The sequence below is a fragment of the Ipomoea nil genome, unplaced genomic scaffold (assembly GCF_001879475.1).
Source record: "Ipomoea nil cultivar Tokyo-kokei standard unplaced genomic scaffold, Asagao_1.1 scaffold2580, whole genome shotgun sequence".
Lineage (NCBI taxonomy): Eukaryota > Viridiplantae > Streptophyta > Magnoliopsida > Solanales > Convolvulaceae > Ipomoea > Ipomoea nil.
The window spans coordinates 1,920,479-1,943,162 of NW_017619008.1; the positions used below are offsets into that span (position 1 = coordinate 1,920,479).

The following is a 22,684-nucleotide window of genomic DNA, read 5'->3' on the forward strand; positions in this document are numbered from 1 at the left end:
ACGAGATTTTATAGTGGTTCAGCCAATGTTGCCTACTCCACTCTTCTTCCACAACTGTTGGAAGGATTGCACTATCACTCTTAGTACAAATACACAAAGACTTCCTTGATCACTAAGCCGGACAGCCTTCGTAGGTTTTTCAACTCCTCGAGTTTACTTCGCCTCTATCAACTTCTTCTCCTGAGTTGAGGTTGGTAGAAAATGATTTCTTGAACTCTCCAACGATGAGGTCTTGACTCTGAGATATGATTGCTTCAAATAAATGTCAAGACTTCCTTGAGGTGTAATACAAAAGAATCTTCAAGTAGCTTAGCACCTCAAAACTGGTTCACAAAAGCTTTTAGTAAATTGTAGACTTTTCAAGAGCTTTTGTAAGTGAGTAAGTTGAGTGATAATGAACCAGCACCTTCTAGTTGATGAAGGTGAGTTTATATAGGTGATGAAAATCCATCCGTTGGAGGGAGATGAAATTTTCGAACCTTTCAACCAGTGGACAAGGACCGGGGAGCCTTCATGCATTAAATGCTCCATTAATGAGGTTGTACCATGTAGCCGTTGAAGGTATGGAAAGCATTGGGGTTTTTCCTTTAGCTCCAAGAGATGGTACATCTTCATTAGTGCTTATTGAAAAGTGGTGTCCCATAAGATGAAGTCCTTATTGTCCTAGGATGTTGTCAAATCAGACAGTGTAATCATTCTTCTCGTTGTTGAAGAGAAGTAATGCTTGATAAAGATCGTCTTTCACCAACACTGTCCTTTCGTGCTTGTTGACAACTCCTGCTTGATTCTTGTTGTTGTTCTTTCATGTCTCGTGTCTTCTTTCACCTTGGAGACCCTAACATCTAGTCATAACTCATTTTCGTGTGTTTGTCTAGCTTAACACGAATTACAGAGGAGTTATGGCAACTTTCGTCTAGGACGAAAGCAGCGATTAAAAAAGCTAATGGTTAGGGGTTACTTTTCTACAATACATTGGTATCATCAAAATCCTAATACAATGTTCCTAACACGGTTTAGAAATTATGAATCTACAATATAGATTTTATGAATTTACAGTATAGAAATTATGAATTCGAACCGTGCGCACCTTGCATGGTTCACACGGTAGCACAACATAACGTTTCGATACTATACTCGAGGGCCATTTCACTTAAAAAGAAAAAAAAATAAAACAAACAAAACTTGTGACGTTTTTTGAAAAAAAAAAAAAATTGTTCAAATACAATTATTTTTTCCAATTGCAAAATATGATTATATAAATCCGAGTACTTATTTTTTTATTTTGAAAAATACAAATCCAAATGATAACTTGGAAACAATTTGAGTAGGAATTATATTGTCTTGCCTACAATATCTGATGAAATCAACAAGAACAAGAAACAATAATATTGGTAAAAATAGAGTTAAAGAATGTAAGATTTACATGGTTCGGCAATGTGCTTACACCCATGAGAGTAAAAAAAAAAAAATAATTAGTCATAGCGATGGTGATCGTGGTGATACCTTAGCTTTGGATATAATTAATGTATTTCTAGGACTCTAATCGTTGTACAATGGGTCTGCCCAAATTGTTTCACTCCTATTGGACAAACTTATATTCCTAATCCCTATATGAGACAAACTTAACAATATCTTCTCGAGCATGAATTGCGAAGCGGGATGAAGGAAATGATAAACAAATAATTCCATTACAGAAATCTTATGTAATTGAGTAGATCAGCGCATGCTTTTATTGTAACTTTGTTGACAATATGTAACGTAACCTTGAATTAGTTGGAATTTGAATATAATGTTCAATAAAAGAAACAGTGCAATTTTGTAAAACAGATCGTGAGTACAGTAATGAAGAAAAGGAATTCAATTAATTAAATTGACGGAGAGGAAAAACTAAATTGAAGAAATGGTTTTCAAAAAAAAAAATGAAATTTGGAGAAATGAATTGAAGCTAGTTCAAAGCACCGCAGACTTTCCTAATGATCCCATTTTGACCCGTGAACGGCTGAATTTCAGACATTTTAATCATGGCTGATGCAAAATCTTCTTGAAATGCCCGAGAGCTCCTAGCGTACTCTGAAACAATACTGTCAGTTGCTCCACCGCTGAATAGAACTTGATCCGATTGAAGCAGACCTTTCTTTTGCAATAAGTTCTTATAGTAGTTGTTATCAAAGGAATTTGGGGTCACTAAATCAAGGGGTGCCAAATTCCCATTTCCGGTGTCCATTGGACATTTGCGTCTTCTAGTGCTAGCAAAACCGGAATCAATGTTAGTACGGTTGCCGTAAATTCTATCGCAAAATAGGAAGCATTGAGCTTGGCCGAGAGTGTGTGCACCAAACAAGGCAACCATGTATCTTGTGTTAAGGCCTTTGCTAGCGAAGCTGGATATAAGTGTATCCAAATTTGCGAAAGGGCTAGGGAGATCTATGTTACGACTAGCTGTGGTTGAATCTCTTCTTCCCAGCTTCACTGTCCAAGACGGACCTCCCGCAGCAACAGTGGCATCACGTGCAGCCACCGACAATACATCAGCACAAGATACAATACCAGGACAAGCTTTCTCTAGCTCGCGCTTGGCAGCCTCTATCACGTCGTAACCCCTGGCAGAGGCATGGTTTGGCAACGCCGTCTTTTCGCTCTTAATGGTTGGTGACTCGTCCAGTAAGATGGAAGCGTCGCAACCCTGAACAAAGCAGTCGTGGAAATGGAGACGAATCAAGGAAGCGGCCATACGACGCTCACGGGACACGGCTTGCCTTACGGCATCGCGAATGATGTTTAGAGCGTTAGGGCATGTGTTGTCGTAAAACGTAGGGGATAGCTGCTGCTGCTGCGCTTGGCATTGCGAGAAGGAGGAGAGCAGCAGTAGAAGCAAACACGATAAAGCTGTAGTGTATATATGAGAAGCCATATGTATATAGAGAAATGGCGCTGGGATTGTAGGTCTGATCTGAAATCAATGATTGGGTTGGTATAATTATTGAGAATGGGAAAGTGGAACGAAGTGTATATACTTGTTGGCAGGGAGGCGGTGGCTGTTGTTAAATATATATACTCCTAATCAGATAAGGAATGATAAAAGGAATATTATATTATATTATATTATATTATTCACAATAATATAGAGAGGGGCTAGGGAGAATAAATATTAATTCTAGTGTGAATATATATGATTAATAATAACTAATGTTTAGAAATTAAAATTGATGAAAATCATGAACGGAACAATCAAGTCATATACTCTAGGGTCCTTTCCCTGTGATCAGGCCGGGTTCACTTCTTTTCCGTCAATTAGTCTTTTCCCGGCCTTTATATCATTTTTTCATCGACCATATATTCAATCTTATCTTTTTCGATTATTATATAATATATATTTTGACCTTTCGATTATTAAAAAATGTACTTTCTTCTATGGTCCGTACAGCACTGTGTGGACCATGGTCCACAGAATACTTTGTCCAAGTTTTATGTCGCTTGATAATTATAAAGCTATACCACTACTACAAAACACACTTACCACGGCGGTTATTTTTATAAATACACGGCGGTTCTTGAAGTGCCGTGTAAGTGACCGCCTTTGTAAATAAAAACTTTCTACGGCGGTTGCTAAACGCCGTCTAATATCACGATGTATGTCGTGTAATCTCAACAATTATATGTATAGACGGCGCTTTTCTTGAGGAACCGCCGTCTATTCATATGTATAGACAGCGGTACAATATAAGAACCGCCGTCATAGACGGTGGTTCAATGTAAAAACCGCCGTCAATACATATGAATAGACGGCGGTTCAATGTAAGAACCGCCGTCTATGCATATGTATTGACGGCGGTTGTCTTGAGGAACCGCCGTCTATGAATAAGTATAGACGGCGGTTATCTTGAGGAACCGCCCTCTATGCATATGTATAGACGGTGGTTGTCTTGAGGAACCGCCGTCTATACATATGTATAGACGGCGGTTGTCTTGAGGAACCGCCGTCTATACATATATTTTTCACCTAGGAATCGCCGTCTATACATATATTTTTCACCTTAAAAGAAAATAAAATAAAATTACATTATATATTCGATGGCTCCTGGGGTCGGGACCCTGTTCCGATGGTGCCATGGAATCAAACTTCACGTTGGTTCCCAAGTACCAAGCGCACCACAATCAGAGCTCCTGGGGTCGCTTAGTTCATCTCACTAACGTGTCACCTCACCAAGGTTCCGACACGTCTCGGTCGCTTAGTTCATCTCACTAACGTGTCACCTCACCAAGGTTCCGACACGTCTCGCAGCGCTTCTCGGGACCCTGTTCCGATGGTGCCATGGAATCAAACTTCCCGTTGGTTCCCAAGTACCAAGCGCACCACAATCCAAGCTCCTGGGGTCGCTTAGTTCATCTCACTAACATGTCACCTCACCAAGGTTCAGGCACGTCTCGCAGCGCTTCTCGGGACCCTGTTCCGATGGTGCCATGGAATCAAACTTCCCGTTGGTTCCCAAGTACCAAGCGCACCACAATCCGAGTTTTGCTCAGGGTTCAGGGCGGCTCAGAGCCCCAAGCCCAAGGTGCAATGTAAGGCCAAGGATCATTTTTATTTATCAACAATATTCCAACCCACGCTTGGGATGGGAATCGATCCCTAGCCTGCCTTTTTGAAAGTCCATACTGGATACCATCAGACCACAAGGGAGATAGTTAATTATGCTATGTAGGAACATAATATATGTGCACATGTATATAATTAGAAAATACTAGGTTTTCTTGGATTAAGAAACTATTAAGCTTAATGAATAATATTGATTTACGAAAATTTAATAAAATTAGTCGTATGCACATACGGTCCTCGTACAATGCCCAAAAAAATATGGAGTATCACACCTTTACACGGCGACCGCCGTCTATTAAGTGACGTAAACATATATTAGAAGGCGGTTATTTAAGAACCGCCGTTTATTAAATGACGTAAATATATATTAGAAGGCGGTTATTTAAAACCTCCGTCTATTAAGTGACGTAAATATATATTAGAAGGCGGTTATTTACAACCGCCGTCTATTAAGTGACGTAAATATAAATTAGACGGCGGTTATTTAAGAACCGCCGTCTATTAAGTGACGTAAATATATATTAAAAGGCGGTTATTTAAGAACCACCATCTATTAAGTGGCGTAAATATATATTAGAAGGCGGTTATTTAAAACCGTCGTCTATTAAGTGACGTAAATATATATTAGAAGGCGGTTATTTATAACCGCCATCTATTAAGTGACGTAAATATAAATTAGACGGCGGTTATTTAAGAACCACCGTCTATTAATTGACATAAATATATATTAGACGGCGGTTATTTAAAACCGCCGTCTATTAAGTGGCGTAAATATATATTAGAAGGCGATTAATTAAAACCGCCGTCTATTAAGTGACGTAAATATATATTAGAAGGCGGTTATTTACAACCGTCGTCTATTAAGTAACGTAAATATATATTAGACGGCGGTTATTTAAGAACCGCCGTCTATTAATTGACGTAAATATATATTAGACGGCGGTTATTTAAAACCGCAGTCTATTAAGTGGCGTAAATATATATTAGAAGGCGGTTATTTAAAACCGCCGTCTATTAAGTGACGTAAATATATATATTAGAAGGCGATTATTTAACAACCGCCGTCTATTAAGTGACGCCGTATATAATAGACGGCGGTTATTTAAAGACCGCCGTCTTTTAAGTGTCGTAGTATATAATAGAAGGCGGTTATTTAAAGACCGCCGTCTATTATGTGCCGTAGTATATAATAGAAGACGGTTATTTAGAAAACCGACGTCTATTATGTGTCGTAGTATAACAAAATATAATAGAAGGCGGTTATTTAAAAAACCGCCTTCTATTAACCGACGTAGTATATCATTTCTGTAGTAGTGTATATTCAAGATGAACACAGTTCTATATTCATAATTAATGAACTATATGTTCATAATTATAAAGCTATATATTCATAAATTTTGAACTTCATATTCACAATTATTGAATCTCTATATTCATATATTACAGAACTATATGTTCATAATTGTGTTCACAACTCTATGTTCATAATCATACACCTATAAGTTCATCATTTTTGAACTATATATTCGTAGTTATGAACAGTTTTGGAACTGTGTCCACCTTGCAAGGTGGACACGGTTCCACAGCATAATTTGCCATTTATGAATGTGTATATTATTAAGTTTATTTCATTAATTTCGCTGAAAAATATTTTAATCAGTGGCAGTGATCATTTAGAAAAAATCTTCTTGGAATGCCCGAGAGCTCCTGGCGTACTCTGAAACAATACTGTCAGTTGCTCCGCCGCTGAATAGAACTTGATCCGATTGAAGCAGACCTATATGTTCATCATTTTTGAACTATATATTCATAGTTATGAACAGTTTTGGAACTGTGTATATTATTAAGTTTATTTCATTAATTTCGCTGAAAAATATTTTAATCAGTGACAGTGATCGTTTAGAAAAAATTTGTTAAAATACTCCACTAATGGATTTAAGTCTTCATACATTCCAAATAATTGGATTGTATGATCAAAAAAAAATTTTAATTTTGAAAATTAGTTAATTAATTAGGTCCATTATTTTGGAAATTTTGGTATGTCAGCTAGTGATGATGGTATCGAATGCATTCATTGTTTTATTAGATTTTAAAAAATTCAAGAAAAAGAAATAGATTTAGATGCGCGAAACGCGCACGTGTCTTACTTTTCCTTCATTTTTCTCTCTCTAATGGGGCCCAAAATGTGTCCTGACATATGACTGCAAATGGTTGAACACATGATCGTTAAGAACATTTGAGGCGCAAAGAGTTGATATCTCGTTTGATGTCTTCACGATTGCATTTCGCTCCTTGCAAAAATTGGCCATCTACGATGTTGTTTCCTCACTTTCACTCATTCATCTTTGATCTTTGATTTGTATATGCTCAAGAAAATTTTTATAATTGGGAAATTAGTTAATTAATTTGGTGATTTTGGTATGTCGGCTAGTGGTGATAGTTTTGGATGCATTCATTGTTTTGTTAGATTTAAAAAAATTCTAGAAAAAATAGAACTAGATTTACTCGTCCCGTATATGCGTGAAACGCACATGTGTCTTGCTTTTTCTTCGTTTTTCTCTCTCTAACGGGATTGAGACGATCTCACAAAAGTGTTTGCATTCCTTATGAAATAGAATTTATATTCATCTAAATTTTGTTTCCTCAATCAAGCATGTCCAAAAGGAATAGCATAATTTATCAAGATAATCCTAAGAATATAATAGTTATTTTCCATACAATAACAATAACTCATCTAGTTATCTCTTTGGATACTATAGGCAAATTATGCCGTGCAACCGTGTGCACCGTGCATGGTGCATACTGTTGCAAAACGACGCCGTTCCAAATTTAAAAAAAAAAAAAATCCATTTTTCATTGCCGTTAACGGCGTTAGGCGATTTCCATTCGCATTCAAACATTCTTTTCTCCCTTTGCAATCACACAGTTTAGAAATTATGAATCTACCATACTTAAATAATGAATCTACAGTGTAGAAATTATGAATCTACAGTATTTGATTTGTGAACATGTGATAGAGCTATATGTTCATAAATTTATAAATATATGTTCATGATTACAGAGCTATATGTTCATAATTTTCGATGCTCATATTCCCAATTGTTGAACTCTGTATTCACAACTCACAGAATTATATGTTCATAATTTGTTAACTATACAGTTTAGATATTATGAATCTACAGTACATAAAATATGAATCTGCAGTATAGAAATTGTGAATCTTCTATATAGAAGTTATGAATTTCTTGTGTTTAAATTATGAATCTACGGTTTAAAAATTATGAACCTACAATATAGATTTTATGAATTTACAGTATAGAAATTATGAATCTACAGTATAGAAATTATGAATTGGAACCGTGCGCACCTTGCATGGTGTACACGGCTACACAGCATAACGTTCCGATAGCGCATTTCACTTAATAAAAAAAAAACTTGTGACGTTTTTTTAAAAAAAAAAAAAAACAAATAATTTGTTCAAATACAATTATTTTTCAAATTGCAAAATATGATTTTATAAATTCGAGTACTTATTATTATTATTTTTTTGTAAAATACAAATCCAAATGATAACTTGGAAACAATTTTGTGTATGAATTATATTGTCTTGCCTACAAAATCTGATGAAATCAACAAGAACCAAAAACAATAATATTGGTAAAAATAGAGGTAAAGAATGTAAGATTTACATGGTTCGGCAATGTTCTTACACCCACGAGAGTTAAAAAAAAAAAAAATTAGTTCATAGCGATTGTGATCGTGGTGATACCTTAGCTTTGGGATATAATTAATGTATTTCTAGGCATCTAATCATTGTATAATGGGTCTACCCAAACTGTTTCACTCCTATTAGACAAACTCATATTCCTAATCCTTATATGAGACAAACTTAACAATATCTTCTCGAGCATGAATTGCGAAGCGGGATGAAGGTGTTGAGATTAATAAGAACAAGAAAAATAATAATGGCAGTAAAGGATAAAGAAGACAAGATTTACGTGGTTCGGCAATGTGCCTACATCCACGAGAGTGAATGTATTCTCTTATTATTTGTGATGGTGATACAGGTGATGAGATACATTGATTATATTTATAGGCATATAATCTCCCTTTCACTCCTATTCCTTATATGAGACAAACTCATATTCCTAATCCTTATATGAGACAAACACAACAAATCTCCACCTTGGCGAATATGCTCTCTAAGAGAAAAGATAACTCAACAAATCTCCACCTTGGCGAATAAGCCCTTCAGGAGAAAATACTTATCTAACCATCTCCACCTTCGCAAATAAGCCCTTTAGGAGAAAAAACTCATCTCATAGTCTCCCTGGATTAGGACCACCATGTTCATTTAACATCTGGAAACACCCAACAAGTCCAAACAATGTTTGAACTTGTCACTAGTAACTGCCTTTGTCAACATGTCTGCTGCATTCTCACTTGTATGAATTTTCTGCAACAAAATCTCACCAGAAGCAACAAACTCTCTGACCTTATGAAACCTTACATCAATATGTTTGGTTCTGGCATGGTATACTTGATTTTTAGCTAAGAAAATGGCACTTTGATTGTCACAGTGTAATTGAACTCCATCTTGCTCAATACCCAGCTCCTTAATCAAACCTGAAAGCCACAAAGCCTCTTTAGCTGCCTCAGTCACAGCCATGTATTCTGCTTCAGTTGTAGACAAAGCTACAATAGACTGAACTGATGATCTCCAGCAAATAGGACCACCCCCAAGAGTAAAAACATACCCTGTTGTAGAACGTCTATTATCCATGTCACCAGCATAATCAGAATCCACATATCCCATGAGTACATGCTCATTCTGTTGACTCCCAAATACAATACCATGCTCCATAGTGCCCCTTAAGTACCGGAGAATCCATTTAACTGCTTCCCAATGCTGTTTCCCAGGTTTAGACATGTACTTACTAACTTGGCTAACAACATGAGCCAAATCAGGTCGAGTACAAACCATTGCATACATTAAACAGCCAACTGCACTAGCATAAGGAACCTTTGCCATATTTTCAATCTCACTAACTGTTTGGGGACACTGACTGGATGAGAGTTTAAAATGATTAGCCAAAGGGGTACTAACCGGTTTAGACTTACTCATCCCAAACCTGTCAAGAATTTTCTCTATATAACTCTGTTGAGTTAGCCACAACTTTCTTGCACCTCTATCCCTGTGAATTTCCATGCCAAGAATTTTCTGTGCAACTCCTAAGTCTTTCATATCAAATTCCTGACCCAACAAAACTTTCAATGCAGTAATATCATTCATACTCTTAGCAGCGATCAACATATCATCCACATACAGTAACAGAAAAATAAAAGAACCATCACCAAGGCTTTTAACATAGACACAACAATCATACTCACAACGTGTATAGCCAATTTGATCATGTAAGCATCGAACCGCTTGTACCACTGCCGTGGAGCCTGTTTCAGCCCATACAAAGACCTCTTGAGTCGACAAACCAGATGCTCACCTCCGGGTTTAATAAACCCTTCAGGTTGCTTCATGTAAATTTGCTCATCTAGATCACCATGTAAAAAAGCAGTTTTCACATCCATTTGTTCCAAATGCAAATCCCAAATGGCTACCAAAGCAAGTACTAATCTGATAGAAGTATGTCTAACAACAGGAGAGAAAACCTCATCATAATCTATCCCCTTATGTTAAGAAAACCCCTTCGCAACTAACCTAGCCTTAAACCTTTCCCCTTCTTTTTCTGATACTGGTGGCTTCTTTCTTTAGACCCACTTGCACCCTATAGCCTTCTTTCCTTGAGGAAGTTGAGCTAACTCCCAAGTATGATTATGTTGTATCCTTTACGTGGTTCGGCAATGTGCCTACATCCACGGGAGTGAAACAATTCTCTTATTCATAATGATGGTGATAGTGGTGACACCCAAACCTTTAGGGATACAACCAATATATTTATAGGCATCCAATCCCTATACAATAGGTCTACCCGTTTCACTCCTACTCCTAGTATGAGACAAACACTTATTCCTAATCCATATATGAGACAAACTCAACAATCTCCACCTTGGCGAATATGTTCTTTAGGAGAAAAGATAACTCAACAATTCTCCACCTTGACGAATATGCTCTTTAGGAGAAAAGACTTATCTCACCATCTCCACCTTCACATATATGCCCTTTAGGAGAAAAGACTTCTCCACCTTCGCAAATATGTCCTTTAGGAGAAAAAGATAACTCAACAAATCTCTACCTTAGCAAATATGTCCCTTAGGAGAAAAGACGTATCTCACCATCTCCACCTTCACAATTATGCCCCTTAGGACAAAAAAACTTATCTCACATATACACATGGGTAGGAACAACCATGCTCATCCCAACTAGCCAGCCACATGCATACGCAGCATCAAACGTTACCCAGTGCATGTACACGAACCGCTTTGTTCCAAGCCATTCGCCTCTCAGCCGTCGACCTGGTATGGGCCGGATGCAGGAAGTCAGCTGAACGGGGCAGTTAGCATGAGTCACGGCGGAAATGATAAACAAATAATTCCAATACAGAAATTTTATGCCTAATATTATATGTAATTTGAGTAGATCAGCGCATGCTTTTAATGTAACTTTGTTGAGAATAAGTAACGTAACCTTATTAGGACTATGTGGTCTAATGGTATCCGGGGTGGACTTCCAAGTGGAAGGTTGTGATTTCGAGCCTCAGTGGAGGCGTTATATAAAAGAAACAGTGCAAGTTGCGTTAGTTGTAGGTATATAATGAAAAGTACAAGAAATTTATTATTACATGCAATTTTGTAAAACAGATCATGAGTACAGTAATGAAGAAAAGAAATACAATTAATTAAATTGTAGGAGAGGAAAAACTAAATTGAAGAAATGGTTATGAATTATTGAAGCTAGCTAGTTCAAAGCACCGCAGACTTTTCTAATGATCCCATTTTGACCCGTGAGCGGCTGAATTGAATATAATGTTCAATAAAAGAAACAGTGCAAGTTGCGTTAGTTGTAGGTATATAATGAAAAGTACAAGAAATTTATTATTACATGCAATTTTGTAAAACAGATCATGAGTACAGTAATGAAGAAAAGAAATACAATTAATTAAATTGTAGGAGAGGAAAAACTAAATTGAAGAAATGGTTATGAATTATTGAAGCTAGCTAGTTCAAAGCACCGCAGACTTTTCTAATGATCCCATTTTGACCCGTGAGCGGCTGAATTTCAGACATTTTAATCATGGCTGATGCAAAATCTTCTTGGAATGCCCGAGAGCTCCTGGCGTACTCTGAAACAATACTGTCAGTTGCTCCACCGCTGAATAGACCTTTCTTTTGCAATAAGTTCTTATAGTAGTTGTTATCAAAGGAATTTGGGGTCACTAAATCAAGGGGTGCCAAATTCCCATTTCCGGTGTCCTTTGGACATTTGCGTCTTCAAGTGCTAGCAAAACCGGCATCAATGTCAGTACGGTTGCCGTAAATTCTATCGCGAAATAGGAAGCATTGAGCTTGGCCGAGAGTGTGTGCACCAGACAAGGCAACCATGTCTCTTGTGTTAAGGCCTTTGCTAGCGAAGCTGGATATAAGTGTATCCAAATTTGCGAAAGGCCTGGGGAGATCTATGTTACGACTAGCTGTGGTTGAATCTCTTCTTCCCAGCTTCACTGTCCAAGACGGACCTCCCGCAGCAACAGTGGCATCACGTGCAGCCACCGACAATACATCAACACAAGATACAATACCAGGACAAGCTTTCTCTAGCTCGCGCTTGGCAGCCTCTATCACGTCGTAACCCCTGGCAGAGGCATGGTTTGGCAACGCCGTCTTTTCGCTCCTAATGGTTGGTGACTCGTCCAGTAAGATGGAAGCGTCGCAACCCTGAACAAAGCAGTCGTGGAAATGGAGACGAATCAAGGAAGCGGCCATGCGACGCTCACGGGACACGGCTTGCCTTACGGCATCGCGAATGATGTTTAGAGCGTTAGGGCATGTGTTGTCGTAAAATGTAGGGGATAGCTGCTGCTGCTGCGCTTGGCATTGCGAGAAGGAGGAGAGCAGCAGTAGAAGCAAACACGATAAAGCTGTAGTGTATATATGAGAAGCCATATGTATATAGAGAAATGGCGCTGGGATTGTAGGTCTGATCTGAAATCAATGATTGGGTTGGTATGATGATTGAGAATGGGAAAGTGGAACGAAGTGTATATACTTGTTGCAGGGAGGCGGTGGCTATTGTTAAATATATATATATATATATACTCCTAATCAGATAAGGAATGATAAAAGGAATATTATATTATATTATATTATTCACAATAATATAGAGAGGGGCTAGGGAGAATAAATATTAATTCTAGTGTGAATATATATGATTAATAATAACTAATGTTTAGAAATTAAAATTGATGGATATCATGAATGGAACAATCTAGTCATATACTCTAGGGTCCTTTCCCTGTGATCAGGCCGGGTTTAGTTCTTCTCCGTCAATTAGTCTTTTCCTGGCCTTTATATCATTTTTTCATCGACCATATATTCAATCTTATCTTTTTCGATTATTATATAATATATATTTCGACCTTTCGATTATTAAAAATTGTACTTTCTTTTATGGACCGTACAGCACTGTGTGGACCATGGTCCACAGAATAATTTGTCCAAGTTTTATGTCACTTGATAATTATAAAGCTATATATTCAAGATGGACACAGTTCTATATTCATAATTAATGAACTATATGTTCATAATTATAAAGCTATATATTCATAAATTTTGAACTTCATATTCACAATTATTGAATCTCTACATTCATATATTACAGAACTATATGTTCATAATTGTGTTCACAACTCTATGTTCATAATCATACACCTATAAGTTCATCACTTTTGAACTATATATTCATAGTTATGAACAGTTTTGGAACTGTGTCCACCTTGCAAGGTGGACACGGTTCCACAGCATAATTTGCCATTTATGAATGTGTATATTATTAAGTTTATTTCATTAATTTCGCTGAGAAATATTTTAATCAGTGGCAGCGATCATTTAGAAAAAATCTTCTTGGAATGCCCGAGAGCTCCTGGCGTACTCTGAAACAATACTGTCAGTTGCTCCGCCGCTGAATAGAACTTGATCCGATTGAAGCAGACCTATATGTTCATCATTTTTGAACTATATATTCATAGTTATGAACAGTTTTGGAACTGTGTATATTATTAAGTTTATTTCATTAATTTCGCTGAAAAATATTTTAATCAGTGACAGTGATCATTTAGAAAAAATTTGTTAAAATACTCCACTAATGGATTTAAGTCTTCATACATTCCAAATAATTGGATTGTATGATCAAAAAAAATTTGTAATTGTGAAAATTAGTTAATTAATTAGGTCCATTATTTTGGAAATTTTGGTTTGTCAGCTAGTGATGATGGTATCGAATGCATTCATTGTTTTGTTAGATTTTAAAAAATTCAAGAAAAGGAAATAGATTTAGATGCGCGAAACGCGCATGTGTCTTTCTTTTCCTTCATTTTTCTCTATCTAATGGGGCCCAAAATGTGACCAGGCATATGACCGCAAATGGTTAAACACATGATCGTTAAGAACATTTGAGGCGCAAAGAGTTGATATCTCGTTTGCTGTCTTCACGATTGCATTTCGCTCCTTGCAAAAATTGGCCATCTACGATGTTGTTTCCTCACTTTCACTCATTCAGCTTTGATCTTTGATTTGTATATGCTCAAGAAAATTTTTATAATTGGGAAATTAGTTAATTAGTTAATTAATTTGCTGATTTTGGTATGTCGGCTAGTGATGATAGTTTTGGATGCATTCATTGTTTTGTTAGATTTAAAAAAATTCTAGAAAAAATAGAACTAGATTTACTCGTCCCGTATATGCGTGAAACGCACATGTGTCTTGCTTTTCCTTCATTTTTCTCTCTCTAACGGGATTGAGACGTGTGAGACGATCCCACAAAAGTGTTTGCATTCCTTATGAAATAGAATTTATATTCATCTAAATTTTGTTTCCTCAATCAATCATGTCCAAAAGGAATAGCATAATTCATCAAGATAATCCTAAGAATATAATAGTTATTTTCCATACAATAACAATAACTCATCTAGTTATCTCTTTCGATACTATAGGCAAATTATGTCGTGCAACCGTGCATGGTGCATTCTGTTGCCTAACGACGCCGTTCCAAATAAAAAAATATATATATCCATTTTTCATTGCCGTTAACGGCGTTAGGCGATTTCCATTCGCATTCAAACATTCTTTTCTCTCTTCGCAATCGCACAGTTTAGAAATTATGAATCTACCATATTTAAATTATGAATCTACAGTGTAGAAATTATGAATCTTCAGTATTTGATTTGTGAACATGTGATAGAGCTATATGTTCATAAATTTATAAATATATGTTCATGATTACAGAGCTATATGTTCATAATTTTCGATGCTCATATTCCCAATTGTTGAACTCTGTATTCACAACTCACAGAACTATATGATCATAATTTGTTAACTATACAGTTTAGATATTATGAATCTACAGTACATAAAATATGAATCTGCAGTATAGAAATTGTGAATCTTCAATATAGAAGTTATGAATTTCTTGTGTTTAAATTATGAATCTACATTTTAGAAATTATGAACCTACAATATATATTTTATGAATTTACACTATAGAAATTATGAATTGGAACCGTGCGCACCTTGCATGGTGCACACGGCTGCACAGCATAACGTTCCGATACGGCATTTCACTTAAAAAAAAAAAAAAAAAAAAAAAAAAAAAAAAAAAAAAAAACTTGTGACGTTTTTTGAAAAAAAAAAACAAATAATTTGTTCAAATACAATTATTTTTCAAATTGCAAAATATGATTTTATAAATCCGAGTACTTATTATTATTTTTTTTTTGAAAAATACAAATCCAAATGATAACTTGTAAACAATTTTGTGTACGAATTATATTGTCTTGCCTACAATATCTGATGAAATCAACAAGAACCAGAAACAATAATATTGGTAAAAATAGAGGTAAAGAATATAAGATTTACATGGTTCGGCAATGTGCTTACACCCACGAAGTAAAAAAAAAAAAAAAAATTAGTTCATAGCGATGGTGATCGTGGTGATACCTTAGCTTTGGGATATAATTAATGTATTTCTAGGCATCTAATCGTTGTACAATGGGTCTACCCAAACTGTTTCACTCCTATTAGACAAACTCATATTCCTAATCCCTATATGAGACAAACTTAACAATATCTTCTCGAGCATGAATTGCGAAGCGGGATGAAGGAAATGATAAACAAATAATTCCACTACAGAAATCTTATGCCTAATATTATATGTAATTTGAGTAGATCAGCGCATGCTTTTAATGTAACTTTGTTGAGAATAAGTAACGTAACCTTGAATTAGTTGGAATTTGAATATAACGTTCAATAAAAGAAACAGTGCATGTTGCGTTAGTTGTAGGTATATAATGAAAAGTACAAGAAATTTATTATTACATGCAATTTTGTAAAACAGATCATGAGTACAGTAATGAAGAAAAGAAATACAATTAATTAAATTGTAGGAGAGGAAAAACTAAATTGAAGAAATGGTTATGAATTATTGAAGCTAGCTAGTTCAAAGCACCGCAGACTTTTCTAATGATCCCATTTTGACCCGTGAGGGGCTGAATTTCAGACATTTTAATCATGGCTGATGCAAAATCTTCTTGGAATGCCCGAGAGCTCCTGGCGTACTCTGAAACAATACTGTCAGTTGCTCCACCGCTGAATAGAACTTGATCCGATTGAAGCAGACCTTTCTTTTGCAATAAGTTCTTATAGTAGTTGTTATCAAAGGAATTTGGGGTCACTAAATCAAGGGGTGCCAAATTCCCATTTCCGGTGTCCTTTGGACATTTGCGTCTTCTAGTGCTAGCAAAACCGGCATCAATGTCAGTACGGTTGCCGTAAATTCTATCGCGAAATAGGAAGCATTGAGCTTGGCCGAGAGTGTGTGCACCAGACAAGGCAACCATGTCTCTTGTGTTAAGGCCTTTGGTAGCGAAGCTGGATATAAGTGTATCCAAATTTGCGAAAGGGCTGGGGAGATCTATGTTACGACTAGCTGTGGTTGAATCTCTTCTTCCCAGCTTCACTGTCCAAGACGGACCTCCCGCAGCAACAGTGGCATCACGTGCAGCCACCGACAATACATCAGCACAAGATACAATACCAGGACAAGCTTTCTCTAGCTCGCGCTTGGCAGCCTCTATCACGTCGTAACCCCTGGCAGAGGCATGGTTTGGCAACGCCGTCTTTTCGCTCTTAATGGTTGGTGACTCGTCCAGTAAGATGGAAGCGTCGCAACCCTGAACAAAGCAGTCGTGGAAATGGAGACGAATCAAGGAAGCGGCCATGCGACGCTCACGGGACACGGCTTGCCTTACGGCATCGCGAATGATGTTTAGAGCATTAGGGCATGTGTTGTCGTAAAATGTAGGGGATAGCTGCTGCTGCTGCGCTTGGCATTGCGAGAAGGAGGAGAGCAGCAGTAGAAGCAAACACGATAAAGCTGTAGTGTATATATGAGAAGCCATATGTATATAGAGAAATGGCGCAGGGATTGTAGGTCTGATCTGAAATCAATGATTGGGTTGGTATGATGATTGAGAATGGGAAAGTGGAACGAAGTGTATATACTTGTTGCAGGGAGGCGGTGGCTATTGTTAAATATATATATATATATATATATACTCCTAATCAGATAAGGAACGATAAAAGGAATATTATATTATATTATATTATTCACTATAATATAGAGAGGGGCTAGGGAGAATAAATATTAATTCTAGCTTAGTGTGAATATATATGATTAATAATAACTAATGTTTAGAAATTAAAATTGATGAATATCATGAACGGAACAATCAAGTCATATACTCTAGGGTCCTTTCCCTGTGATCAGGCCGGGTTCAGTTCTTCTCCGTCAATTAGTCTTTTCCCGGCCTTTATATCATTTTTTCATCGACCATATATTCAATGTTATCTTTTTCGATTATTATATAATATATATTTCGACCTTTCGATTATTAAAAATTGTACTTTCTTTTATGGTCCGTACAGCACTGTGTGGACCATGGTCCACAGAATAATTTGTCCAAGTTTTATGTCACTTGATAATTATAAAGCTATATATTCAAGACAAGATGGACACAGTTCTATATTCATAATTAATGAACTATATGTTCATAATTATAAAGCTATATATTCATAAATTTTGAACTTCATATTCACAATTATTGAATCTCTATATTCATATATTACAGAACTATATGTTCATAATTGTGTTCACAACTCTATGTTCATAATCATACACCTATAAGTTCATCATTTTTGAACTATATATTCATAGTTATGAACAGTTTTGGAACTGTGTCCACCTTGCAAGGTGGACACGGTTCCACAGCATAATTTGCCATTTATGAATGTGTATATTATTAAGTTTATTTCATTAATTTGGCTGAAAAATATTTTAATCAGTGGCAGCGATCATTTAGAAAAAATCTTCTTGGAATGCCCGAGAGCTCCTGGCGTACTCTGAAACAATACTGTCAGTTGCTCCGCCACTGAATAGAACTTTATCCGATTGAAGCAGACCTATATGTTCATCATTTTTGAACTATATATTCATAGTTGTGAACAGTTTTGGAACTGTGATATTATTAAGTTTATTTCATTAATTTCGCTGAAAAATATTTTAATCAGTGACAGTGATCATTTAGAAAAAATTTGTTAAAATACTCCACTAATGGATTTAAGTCTTCATATATTCCAAATAATTGGATTGTATGATCAAAAAAAAATTTGTAATTGTGAAAATTAGTTAATTAATTAGGTCCATTATTTTGGAAATTTTGGTATGTCAGCTAGTGATGATGGTATCGAATGCATTCATTGTTTTGTTAGATTTTAAAAAATTCAAGAAAAGGAAATAGATTTAGATGCGCGAAACGCGCACGTGTCTTTCTTTTCCTTCATTTTTCTCTCTCTAATTTGGTGACAAAATGTGTCCAGACATATGACCGCAAATGTTTAAACACATGATCGTTAAGAACATTTGAGGCGCAAAGAGTTGATATCTTGTTTGCTGTCTTCACGATTGCATTTCGCTCCTTGCAAAAATTGGCCATCTACAATGTTGTTTCCTCACTTTCACTCATTCAGCTTTGATCTTTGATTTGTATATGCTCAAGAAAATTTTTATAATTGGGAAATTAGTTAATTAATTTGGTGATTTTGGTATGTCGGCTAGTGATGATAGTTTTGGATGCATTCATTGTTTTGTTAGATTTAAAAAAATTCTAGAAAAAATAGAACTAGATTTACTCGTCCCGTATATGCGTGAAACGCACATGTGTCTTGCTTTTCCTTCGTTTTTCTCTCTCTCTAACGGGATTGAGACGTGTGAGACGATCCCACAAAAGTGTTTGCATTCCTTATGAAATAGAATTTATATTCATCTAAATTTTGTTTCCTCAATCAAGCATGTCCAAAAGGAATAGCATAATTTATCAAGATAATCCTAAGAATATAATAGTTATTTTCCATACAATAACAATAACTCATCTAGTTATCTCTTTGGATACTATACGCAAATTATGCCGTGCAACCGTGTGCACCGTGCATGGTGCATACTGTTGCAAAACGACGCCGTTCCAAATTAAAAAAAAAAAATATCCATTTTTCATTGCCGTTAACGGCGTTAGGCGATTTCCATTCGCATTCAAACATTCTTTTCTCTCTTCGCAATCGCACAGTTTAGAAATTATGAATCTACAGTGTAGAAATTATGAATCTACAGTATTTGATTTGTGAACATGTGATAGAGCTATATGTTCATAAATTTATGAATATATGTTCATGATTACAGAGCTATATGTTCATAATTTTCGATGCTCATATTCCCAATTGTTGAACTCTGTATTCACAACTCACAGAACTATATGTTCATAATTTGTTAACTATACAGTTTAGATATTATGAATCTACAGTGCATAAAATATGAATCTGCAGTATAGAAATTGTGAATCTTCTATATAGAAGTTATGAATTTCTTGTGTTTAAATTATGAATCTACGTTTTAGAAATTATGAACCTACAATATATATTTTATGAATTTACAGCATAGAAATTATGAATCTACAGTATAGAAATTATGAATTGGAACCGTGCGCACCTTGCATGGTGCACACCGCTGCACAGCATAACGTTCCGATAGGGCATTTCACATAAAAAAAAATTAAAAATAAAAAAAAAAACTTGTGACGTTTTTTGAAAAAAAAAAAACAAATAATTTGTTCAAATACAATTATTTTTCAAATTGCAAAATATGATTTTATAAATCCGAGTACTTATTATTTTTTTTTTTGAAAAATACAAATCCAAATGATAACTTGGAAACAATTTTGTGTACGAATTATATTGTCTTGCCTACAATATCTGATGAAATCAACAAGAACCAGAAACAATAATATTGGTAAAAATAGAGGTAAAGAATGTAAGATTTACATGGTTCGGCAATGTGCTTACACCCACGAGAGTAAAAAAAAAAAAAAATCGTTCATAGCGATGGTGATCGTGGTGATACCTTAGCTTTGGGATATAATTAATGTATTTCTAGGCATCTAATCGTTGTACAATGCGTCTACCCAAACTGTTTCACTCCTATTGGACAAACTCATATTCCTAATCCCGATATGAGACAAACTTAACAATATCTTCTCGAGCATGAATTGCGAAGCGGGATGAAGGAAATGATAAACAAATAATTCCATTACAGAAATCCTATGCCTAATATTATATGTAATTTGAGTAGATCAGCGCATGCTTTTAATGTAACTTTGTTGAGAATAAGTAACGTAACCTTGAATTAGTTGGAATTTGAATATAATGTTCAATAAAAGAAACAGTGCATGTTGCGTTAGTTGTAGGTATATAATGAAAAGTACAAGAAATTTATTATTACATGCAATTTTGTAAAACAGATCATGAGTACAGTAATGAAGAAAAGAAATACAATTAATTAAATTGTAGGAGAGGAAAAACTAAATTGAAGAAATGGTTATGAATTATTGAAGCTAGCTAGTTCAAAGCACCGCAGACTTTTCTAATGATTCCATTTTGACCCGTGAGCGGCTGAATTTCAGACATTTTAATCATGGCTGATGCAAAATCTTCTTGGAATGCCCGAGAGCTCCTGGCGTACTCTGAAACAATACTGTCAGTTGCTCCACCGCTGAATAGAACTTGATCCGATTGAAGCAGACCTTTCTTTTGCAATAAGTTCTTATAGTAGTTGTTATCAAAGGAATTTGGGGTCACTAAATCAAGGGGTGCCAAATTCCCATTTCCGGTGTCCTTTGGACATTTGCGTCTTCTAGTGCTAGCAAAACCGGCATCAATGTCAGTACGGTTGCCGTAAATTCTATCGCGAAATAGGAAGCATTGAGCTTGGCCGAGAGTGTGTGCACCAGACAAGGCAACCATGTCTCTTGTGTTAAGGCCTTTGGTAGCGAAGCTGGATATAAGTGTATCCAAATTTGCGAAAGGGCTGGGGAGATCTATGTTACGACTAGCTGTGGTTGAATCTCTTCTTCCCAGCTTCACTGTCCAAGACGGACCTCCCGCAGCAACAGTGGCATCACGTGCAGCCACCGACAATACATCAGCACAAGATACAATACCAGGACAAGCTTTCTCTAGCTCGCGCTTGGCAGCCTCTATCACGTCGTAACCCCTGGCAGAGGCATGGTTTGGCAACGCCGTCTTTTCGCTCTTAATGGTTGGTGACTCGTCCAGTAAGATGGAAGCGTCGCAACCCTGAACAAAGCAGTCGTGGAAATGGAGACGAATCAAGGAAGCGGCCATGCGACGCTCACGGGACACGGCTTGCCTTACGGCATCGCGAATGATGTTTAGAGCATTAGGGCATGTGTTGTCGTAAAATGTAGGGGATAGCTGCTGCTGCTGCGCTTGGCATTGCGAGAAGGAGGAGAGCAGCAGTAGAAGCAAACACGATAAAGCTGTAGTGTATATATGAGAAGCCATATGTATATAGAGAAATGGCGCAGGGATTGTAGGTCTGATCTGAAATCAATGATTGGGTTGGTATGATGATTGAGAATGGGAAAGTGGAACGAAGTGTATATACTTGTTGCAGGGAGGCGGTGGCTATTGTTAAATATATATATATATATATATATATACTCCTAATCAGATAAGGAACGATAAAAGGAATATTATATTATATTATATTATTCACTATAATATAGAGAGGGGCTAGGGAGAATAAATATTAATTCTAGCTTAGTGTGAATATATATGATTAATAATAACTAATGTTTAGAAATTAAAATTGATGAATATCATGAACGGAACAATCAAGTCATATACTCTAGGGTCCTTTCCCTGTGATCAGGCCGGGTTCAGTTCTTCTCCGTCAATTAGTCTTTTCCCGGCCTTTATATCATTTTTTCATCGACCATATATTCAATGTTATCTTTTTCGATTATTATATAATATATATTTCGACCTTTCGATTATTAAAAATTGTACTTTCTTTTATGGTCCGTACAGCACTGTGTGGACCATGGTCCACAGAATAATTTGTCCAAGTTTTATGTCACTTGATAATTATAAAGCTATATATTCAAGATGGACACAGTTCTATATTCATAATTAATGAACTATATGTTCATAATTATAAAGCTATATATTCATAAATTTTGAACTTCATATTCACAATTATTGAATCAATATATTCATATATTACAGAACTATATGTTCATAATTGTGTTCACAACTCTATGTTCATAATCATACACCTATAAGTTCATCATTTTTGAACTATATATTCATAGTTATGAACAGTTTTGGAACTGTGTCCACCTTGCAAGGTGGACACGGTTCCACAGCATAATTTGCCATTTATGAATGTGTATATTATTAAGTTTATTTCATTAATTTGGCTGAAAAATATTTTAATCAGTGGCAGCGATC

At 36.0% G+C, this 22,684-nt stretch overlaps 3 protein-coding genes and 1 pseudogene across 3 annotated transcripts; all 4 read right to left on the minus strand.

Moving 5' to 3' along the window:
* Positions 1 to 1,875: 1,875 nt before the first annotated feature.
* Positions 1,876 to 9,527, minus strand: LOC109154051 (lignin-forming anionic peroxidase-like). The gene is made up of 3 exons (XM_019301929.1): positions 9,041 to 9,527; positions 1,941 to 2,886; positions 1,876 to 1,900 (listed from the first exon to the last, which is right to left on the minus strand). Exons 1-2 carry the CDS (start codon positions 9,525 to 9,527, stop codon positions 1,946 to 1,948), a joined length of 1,428 nt encoding a protein of 475 aa, XP_019157474.1. The 3' UTR covers positions 1,876 to 1,900; positions 1,941 to 1,945.
* Positions 9,528 to 11,770: 2,243 nt separating this feature from the next.
* On the minus strand, positions 11,771 to 12,715 carry LOC109154052 (annotated as a pseudogene).
* A 3,542-nt stretch (positions 12,716 to 16,257) lies between these two features.
* Positions 16,258 to 17,223, minus strand: LOC109154053 (lignin-forming anionic peroxidase-like). Its single transcript, XM_019301930.1, has one exon. It carries the CDS (start codon positions 17,221 to 17,223, stop codon positions 16,258 to 16,260), a length of 966 nt encoding a protein of 321 aa, XP_019157475.1.
* A 3,544-nt stretch (positions 17,224 to 20,767) lies between these two features.
* Positions 20,768 to 21,733, minus strand: LOC109154054 (lignin-forming anionic peroxidase-like). The gene has a single exon (XM_019301931.1). It carries the CDS (start codon positions 21,731 to 21,733, stop codon positions 20,768 to 20,770), a length of 966 nt encoding a protein of 321 aa, XP_019157476.1.
* Positions 21,734 to 22,684: the final 951 nt, after the last annotated feature.